The sequence below is a fragment of the Lathyrus oleraceus genome, chromosome 4 (genome assembly GCF_024323335.1).
Source record: "Lathyrus oleraceus cultivar Zhongwan6 chromosome 4, CAAS_Psat_ZW6_1.0, whole genome shotgun sequence".
Lineage (NCBI taxonomy): Eukaryota > Viridiplantae > Streptophyta > Magnoliopsida > Fabales > Fabaceae > Lathyrus > Lathyrus oleraceus.
The window spans coordinates 173,233,226-173,242,267 of NC_066582.1; the positions used below are offsets into that span (position 1 = coordinate 173,233,226).

Here is a 9,042-nt window from a genome sequence, read left to right on the forward strand (position 1 = left end):
GCTAGGTGATTAGCGTGCATAGCATGGCCCATTTGGGGTGGTAGCTAATTCCCATGGTGAGGAATTAGTGAGTGAGTCACTATGTCTCAAATGAGTGGGACTAGTGAGCTTGGTAGCCGTGCCTGGATTTGGACGGTGAGGTTGAACTATATGTTCACAAATAGTCGGTACCGCATGCATGGAGTCTCATTGCATAATATATGTATGGCGTATAATATGAATGGATGTATTCCAATATTATACGTGTTGTTTGTGTTGGTGTTGAGTATTATGTTGAGTTGATGTGCTGTTACTGAATACATGTTTGGATTAGGGTGATGAAGTGTGTTAAATTACTTAACATGACATGATATTTTATAATACTTATTATATTGATTGAGGAACTCACCCTTACAACTGTTTTTCAGGTAACGAGCAGTGATTGAGTAGGAGCTAGTACTTGGAGTCTAGAGTAGTTCCTTAGTGGGTCATGCTCTGATAGATGTAACATCGGGAAGGGATGTTTTAAATGTTTTACTGTTGGTTGTGAACCATTTTACATGTAATGTGTTACATGCTTTGATTGATTTGATTTATATCCGCTGCGATTTATGCAACTGTTTATTTGATTAAATAAAGAGCATGACTGTTATTTTGGAACATGGTGTGAAGTGATTATGTGACACCCTTAACTGCATAATTACTCTGATGTTGTATTTTGATATTTAATTAAATTATTGGGGTATTTTAGAAGGGTGTTACATTAGTGGTATCAGAGCATAGTCGGTCGAGTCGAGTCGTAATTATTCTGTTTCCCCTGTACGGGATAGGTGTTGTGTAACCCTATCAGTACTTATTGTTTTAGTCTGTTGGGTTTTCAGAATAGAGATGGCTGGAAGAGGCAGAGATGATGCTGCGATTGCTGAGGCTCTGGGTATGCTGGCTGGAGTACTTGGGGGAAATCCGAATGTTATGGGAATGGGGGCTGCTCGTCAACTGAGTGAGTTCCAGAAGAACAATCCTCCAATGTTTAAGGGAGCATACGATCCAGATGGTGCTCAGAAGTGGTTGAAGGAGATTGAGAGGATCTTCCGAGTGACTGAGTGTGCCGATAACCAGAAGGTCAGGTTCGGTACGCATATGTTGTCAGAGGAAGCAGATGATTGGTGGGTTGCTACCCGCACTGAGTTGGAATCTGCTGGGAATGCTGAGATAACTTGGGCTGTGTTCAGAGAGAGATTTCTGAGGAAGTACTTTCCAGAGGATGTCAGAGGAAAGAAGGAGATAGAGTTCTTGGAATTGAAGCAGGGTAACCGGTCTGTTACTGAGTATGCTGCTAAGTTCACAGAGCTGTCGAAGTATTACACTCCCTATAATGAGGCTGCTGGAGAATTTTCAAAGTGTGTGAAGTTTGAGAACGGGTTGCGTCCCGAGATCAAGCAGGCTATTGGATATCAGCGGATCAGAGTGTTTTCTGACTTGGTTGACTGTTGCAGGATTTTTGAACAGGATTCCAAAGCCAGAGCAGAGAGCTATCAGCAAAGGGTTGATAGGAAAGGCAAGAATCAGAATGATCATGGAAAACCGTATGCAGCTGGCAAAGGTTTTCAGAGACAGAGTGGGATGAAGAGGCCTAGTGGGGGAGACTCCAGTGCCCCTGCTAAGTGTTACAGATGTGGTCAGGCTGGGCATCGTATCCATGAATGTACCAGTAATGAGAAGAAGTGTTTCAAGTGTGGAAAAGGTGGTCATTTGGCTGCAGACTGCCGGTTGAAGACTGTGACTTGTTTCAACTGTGGAGAGTTGGGTCATATTAGTCCACAGTGTCCTAAGCCGAAGAAGGAGAACCAGTCGGGAGGCAAGGTCTTTGCTTTATCGGGTTCGGAGACTTCTGCAGATGATCGTTTGATCCGAGGTACGTGTTATATTAATGGCTTTCCTCTTGTAGCTATTATTGACACCGGTGCTACTCATTCCTTTATATCCTTGGATTGTGCTGTGAAACTTAACTTAGAGATATCTGAGATGCGTGGAAGTATGGTGATTGATACTCCTGCGAAGGGTTCAGTGACTACTACTTCAGTTTGTTTAAATTGTCCTTTGAGTATTTTTGGTAGAGACTTTGGAATGGACCTAGTGTGTCTTCCATTAGTGCAGATTGATGTTATTCTGGGTATGAACTGGTTGGTGTGTAACCGAGTTTATATCAACTGTTTTGAGAAGACTGTGATTTTTCCTGAGATTGAGGAAGGAAAGAGTTTGTTTCTATCTGCCAGGCAGGTGAATGAGGCAGTAGTAGATGGGCCAGAGTTGTTTATGCTGTTAGCGACTTTGGAAGCTAAAGATAAACTGGTGATTGGTAATCTAGCCGTGGTATGTGATTTTCCTGATGTGTTTCCTGAAGAAGTGAATGAATTACCGCCAGAGCGTGAAGTTGAGTTCTCGATCGATTTGGTACCTGGTACTAGGCCGATATCGATGGCTCCGTACCGTATGTCTGCTGTTGAGTTAACTGAATTGAAGAGTCAGTTGGAAGATCTATTGGATAAGAAATTTATTCGTCCGAGTGTGTCACCGTGGGGTGCACCAGTGTTATTGGTTAAGAAGAAAGAAGGTACTATGAGGTTGTGTGTGGACTACAGGCAATTGAATAAAGTGACTATCAAGAATCGGTATCCTTTGCCGAGGATTGATGATTTGATGGATCAATTGGTTGGTGCGAGTGTGTTCAGCAAGATAGATTTGAGATCTGGGTATCATCAGATACGTGTGAAAACTGAGGATATTCAGAAGACTACTTTCAGAACAAGGTATGGACATTATGAGTACTCTGTGATGCCTTTTGGTGTGACTAATGCGCCGGGAGTATTCATGGAGTATATGAATAGGATTTTCCATCCGTACCTAGACCAGTTTGTTGTGGTGTTTATTGATGACATTTTGGTGTATTCGAAATCTGAAGAAGAGCATGCTGAGCATTTGAGAGTGGTTTTAGAAGTTCTACGAGAAAAGAAGTTATTTGCTAAACTATCAAAGTGTGAATTTTGGTTAGAAGAGGTTAGTTTTCTTGGTCATGTGATTTCAAGAGGTGGTGTTGCTGTTGATCCTTCTAAGATAGAAGCGGTGTCTAAGTGGGAAGCTCCGAAGTCTGTTGCTGAGATTCGAAGTTTCCTTGGTTTGGCTGGTTACTATAGGAAATTCATTGAGGGATTTTCTAAGTTGGCGTTACCGTTGACGATGTTGACTAGAAAGGGGCAAGCGTTTGTTTGGGACTCAAAATATGAAGAAGGTTTCCAAGAATTAAAGAGGAGGTTGACTACTGCTCCTATTCTGATATTACCGAGTTCGTCGGAACCATTTGAGGTTTACTGTGATGCTTCATTGTTGGGTTTGGGTGGTGTGTTGATGCAGAATAAGCAGGTTATAGCTTATGCTTCGAGACAACTGAGGGTTCATGAGAGGAACTATCCGACACACGATTTAGAGTTGGCAGCTGTGGTATTTGTTCTGAAGTTATGGAGGCATTATTTGTACGGGTCAAGATTTGAGGTTTTCAGTGACCATAAAAGTTTAAAGTATTTGTTTGATCAGAAAGAGCTGAATATGAGACAGAGGAGATGGTTAGAATTTCTGAAGGATTATGATTTTGGTTTGAATTACCATCCGGGTAAAGCAAACGTAGTAGCTGATGCATTGAGTCGGAAATCATTGCATATGTCGATGTTAATGGTTAAGGAATTGGATTTAATTGAGCAGTTTAGAGACTTGAGTTTGGTGTGTGAGAGTACTCACAATAGTGTTAAATTGGGAATGTTGAAGTTAACGAGTAGTATTCTGGATGAGATCAGAGAGGGTCAGAAATCCGATGTGCTTTTGGTTGATAAGTTGACTTTAGTGAATCAAGGTCAAGGTGGTGAATTCAGAGTTGATGAGAATGGTGTTTTGAAATTTGGTAATCGAGTATGTATTCCGGATGTTACCGAACTTAAGAAGAGTATCCTGGAGGAAGGACATCGTAGTGGCTTGAGTATTCATCCTGGAGCTACGAAGATGTATCATGATCTGAAAAAGTTATTTTGGTGGCCGGGAATGAAAAGAGAAATTGCGAGTTTTGTTTATTCTTGTTTGACTTGTCAGAAGTCGAAGATTGAGCATCAGAAGCCGTCTGGGCTAATGCAACCGTTGGCTATTCCAGAGTGGAAGTGGGATAGTATCAGTATGGATTTTGTTTCTGGTCTGCCGAGGACAAATAAGAATTTTGAAGCCATTTGGGTGATTGTTGACAGGTTGACAAAATCGGCTCATTTCATTCCGATCAGAATGGATTATCCGTTAGAGAGATTAGCCGAGTTGTATATTGAGAAGATTGTAAGTTTGCATGGTATTCCGTCTAGTATTGTTTCGGACAGAGATCCTAGATTTACATCGAAGTTCTGGGAAGGTTGCAGAGGGCTTTGGGAACTAAGCTGAGATTGAGTTCTGCATATCATCCGCAGACTGATGGTCAGACTGAGAGGACGATTCAGTCGCTAGAAGATCTTTTGAGGGCTTGTGTTTTGGAAAAGGGAGGTGCTTGGGATTGTTATTTGCCTTTGATTGAGTTTACCTACAACAATAGTTTTCATTCGAGCATTGGTATGGCACCGTTTGAAGCTTTGTATGGTAGGAGATGTCGGACACCTTTATGTTGGTATGAGTCCGGTGAGAGTGCTGTGGTTGGACCTGAAATTGTTCAACAAACTACGGAAAAGATTAAGATGATTCAGGAGAAGATGAGAATTGCTCAGAGTCGTCAGAGGAGTTATCATGACAAGAGGAGGAAGTCACTTGAGTTCCAAGAGGGAGATCATGTGTTTCTTCGTGTTACTCCGATAACTGGAGTTGGTCGAGCTTTGAAGTCGAAAAAGTTGACACCTCGATTTATTAGTCCTTATCAGATTTTGGAGAGGATAGGGGAGGTAGCCTATCGTATCGCTTTACCGCCGTCACTTGCGAATTTGCATGAGGTTTTTCATGTATCTCAGTTGAGGAGGTACATTCATGATCCGTCGCATGTGGTCCAAGTAGATGATGTCCAGGTGAGAGATAACCTGACTGTTGAAACATCACCTATGAGGATTGAGGATCGAGAGTTGAAGCAGTTGCGGGGTAAAGAGATTGCTATGGTAAAGGTAGCTTGGGGCGGACCAGCAGGTGGCAATGTGACTTGGGAACTTGAGAGCCAGATGAAAGGGTCCTATCCAGAGTTATTCGCTTGAGGTATGTTTTCGAGGACGAAAACTCTTTTAGTGGGGGAGAGTTGTAACACCCCGATAAAATAAGATAATTATTTAAATTGAGTTAATAATATATTTATTAATTTAATTAAATAATTGGAATTATTATTATTGGAATAATAATTATTGGAATATTATTGGGATTATTATTATTGGATTATTTTATTGTTATTATTGGAATAAAAGTAGAAATCAGTAAAAGGGTTCCATTTGGTAAAAAGAGTTATTTTCACGTGAAAAGGGAAAAGAGGCAGAGAAGGGAAAAGAGGCAGAAAAGGGAAAAAGGGCAAAGAGCCAGAGGACGAAGGTTGAAGGAAGGAAAAGCTTGGAGCTCAGAGATTGCCGGATTTACTCAGGTAAGGGGGGTTTATCATCGATTAATGGGTATTATGGGATAATGTGTGATGGGTAGTGAGAAACCATTGATTTGCCTCTGATTGAATGATGTATGATGAATTTGTGAACTTTTGGGATGAACGAAATTGGGATTAAAATTGAAGAAATTCGTAGGAATTAGAGGTAGAAAGGTTAGAAATTTGTGAAATCGAAAGTGTATGATTCGTGTTAGACGAGATGAATGAATTGTGTGTAAAATTTGGACTGTGGAAGGTTGAATTGGATAGATCTCGTAGCAGGAGAAGCCATTGCAGATCTGGAAATTCTGGTTTCTGGTCATACGCGTATGGCACTAGGCAATACGCGTATGATATGGCTGGTACGCGTATGGATGAGGCCTTACGCGTATGAGTGAAAAAGATGATGTTTTGAACGTGAAATTGTCTTTGTTGGTACGCGTATGAGAATGTGGTACGCGTAGCATACGCGTATGGGCGTGGGCAATACGCGTATGGACTTGGTCAGGAATGGGCAATACGCGTATGGGCATAGGCAATACGCGTATGGGCAGACTTGTGGTTTTTCTGAACTATGGTTGTGCAGTTTTTGGTTGTTTAGGCTGAGTGATGTAACTTAGCTAATGTATGACGTAGTAGGGATCATTTTCCCGTTGTTTTGAGTAGTATAGGTATTAGTAGAGTGTGCTAATACTGTGTTTGATTATGCGGCATGATATGATATGCTTTTGTGATAAAATGTGTTGATGATGTGTGATGGTATGCATGATGCTGTGAATGTATCAGTTATGTATGCATTTGTGAATAGACTGTTTTATGGCTTAGAGTGTGAGCATATGTCTATTCTTGAGTTGTTGTTGTTGTTGCATTGCTAGGTGATTAGCATGCATATTGTGGCCTTTATGGTGGTAGCTAATTCCCATGGTGAGGAATTAGTGAGTAAATCATTTTGATTGTTGTTGATGTTTGCATGCTAGGTGATTAGCGTGCATAGCATGGCCCATTTGGGGTGGTAGCTAATTCCCATGGTGAGGAATTAGTGAGTGAGTCACTATGTCTCAAATGAGTGGGACTAGTGAGCTTGGTAGCCGTGCCTGGATTTGGACGGTGAGGTTGAACTATATGTTCACAAATAGTCGGTACCGCATGCATGGAGTCTCATTGCATAATATATGTATGGCGTATAATATGAATGGATGTATTCCAATATTATACGTGTTGTTTGTGTTGGTGTTGAGTATTATGTTGAGTTGATGTGCTGTTACTGAATACATGTTTGGATTAGGGTGATGAAGTGTGTTAAATTACTTAACATGACATGATATTTTATAATACTTATTATATTGATTGATGAACTCACCCTTACAACTGTTTTTCAGGTAACGAGCAGTGATTGAGTAGGAGCTAGTACTTGGAGTCTAGAGTAGTTCCTTAGTGGGTCATGCTCTGATAGATGTAACATCGGGAAGGGATGTTTTAAATGTTTTACTGTTGGTTGTGAACCATTTTACATGTAATGTGTTACATGCTTTGATTGATTTGATTTATATCCGCTGCGATTTATGCAACTGTTTATTTGATTAAATAAAGAGCATGACTGTTATTTTGGAACATGGTGTGAAGTGATTATGTGACACCCTTAACTGCATAATTACTCTGATGTTGTATTTTGATATTTAATTAAATTATTGGGGTATTTTAGAAGGGTGTTACAGAAGGTCTCTTCCATTTTAACGGGTTTAGATTCGGCCATAAGTGAAAAATAGATGAAATCACCATCATCATTGACTTTGTTATCTCGAAACAATTCACAATCTTGGAATCTTGGAGGAAAACCTTTTTGCCTTGTTGATCTTCTTACATTATCTTCAATTTGTACTTTGACGAGGCCTAATTCTACAACTTCTAACTCTGCAAAAACTATTTTGACATTGATAAAAATGGTTACAACATTTTGTAATTGGTTAAAGGTTACTGCAGCTCCTTGATTTCGTCAAAAATGACGTGTTGGCTGATCACATTTCTTCTATTTGCTGCCTCATTCGATTCATAACCTCTGGTAAGTGATGCCATACAAGTATCACCAATTCTCCCTTATCGTCCAACTTCTTTCTAAGTTGTCCTAGAGCATGTCGATACGCTACTGAGCCAGAAACTCTCAAATGATTTAGATTCAGTTTAAATCTAGGCCATGCTTCCTCTGATTTTATCTTCTCAAGCTTCTTTGTTGGACAACTATTCAGCAAATATGCCTACATGGACACCGCTTCACCCCATAACTTTTTTGAAAAATTCTTCCCCTTCAACATGCGTCTCATTATGTTCATGATCAATCGATTCTTCCTTTCGGCAACACCTTTTTGTTGAGGTGTATAAGGTGATACAACCTCATGTAATATGCATTCTTGATCATAAAACCTCTCAAATTCATTTGAGACATATTCATCTCCACCATCCATTTTGATCACTTTGATCTTATGACCCCTTTTCCACTCAACCATGGACTTGAACTTCTTAAAAACTTCAAACACCACATCATTTATCTTGATTAAATATGTTCATAGCTTTCTATTATCATGATTGATGAATGTGACAAAATATCTATTTCTACAAATCGAATCAACTTGCATCGGTCCATACACATCTGAATACACCACCTCAAGGTGATGCTTGGTTCTACAACTTGCATCCTTGTTGTATTTACGTTTATGTTACTTTGCTTGCATACATTCTTCAAAATTTTCAGCCGGTATATTGATCAATGGCAACCCCCTTACAATTTCATTCTTTTGCAAGGTATTAAGATCTCTAAAGTTGAGATGCTCAAGCCTATAGAGCCATATCCACTCTTCTCGACTAGCCGTTGTAGCAAGATATGTATGCTCTATAAGCTTCAACTCAACCTTGAAAGTTCTATTGGATACCATAGAAGCTTTTAGGATCAAAACCCCGTTTGCATTCATGACGTGTAACGCCTTGTTCTCAATGTGAATCTTGTAACCCTTCTCAAGAAATTGGCCAATAATTAGAAGGTTACACCTGATTCCTGGAATATAAAACACATCTTTTATCAAGGAATATCTACCATCCCTTTTCTTAATCAAAACATCATCGATCCCATTGGCCACTAAATTGGTATCATCCGTGAAATTCACTTTGTTCTTCATGGAACGATTGATTGTAACAAACCAATCATTCATCGCCGTCACATGCATTGAATATCCTAAATCCAAATATCATTGATCATTGTACTAAATTTTCTCTTTCGTAGTCATCATGGCATATTATTCTACATGTAACCGTTACAACATATAGGTAATCGGTTACAATCTAAATTGGAAGTTTTCTTCAAACTGTTGTTGCATTCATCTTGCATCCCGATGTTGCTGGATTCCCCTTCTATAATCATGACTAAGAGATTTTTCTCCTCATCA

At 39.9% G+C, this 9,042-nt stretch overlaps 1 protein-coding gene across 1 annotated transcript; it reads right to left on the bottom strand.

Moving 5' to 3' along the window:
• Positions 1 to 7,860: 7,860 nt before the first annotated feature.
• LOC127136560 (uncharacterized) lies at positions 7,861 to 8,808 on the bottom strand. Its single transcript, XM_051063107.1, has 2 exons — positions 8,337 to 8,808; positions 7,861 to 8,129 (listed from the first exon to the last, which is right to left on the bottom strand). The coding sequence occupies exons 1-2, from the start codon at positions 8,806 to 8,808 to the stop codon at positions 7,861 to 7,863; spliced, it is 741 nt and encodes a 246-aa protein (XP_050919064.1).
• Between the last annotated feature and the right edge of the window lie 234 nt (positions 8,809 to 9,042).

Excerpts from the sequence above, each read along its gene's own strand:
- LOC127136560 (XM_051063107.1), bottom strand. The coding sequence starts at position 8,808 with ATGAATGATTGGTTTGTTACAATCAATCGTTCCATGAAGAACAAAGTG. Across the intron at positions 8,130-8,336 it reads GGCTGAAAATTTTGAAGAAT|TTTTTAAGAAGTTCAAGTCC; the intron begins GTATGCAAGCAA and ends TGGTGTTTGAAG.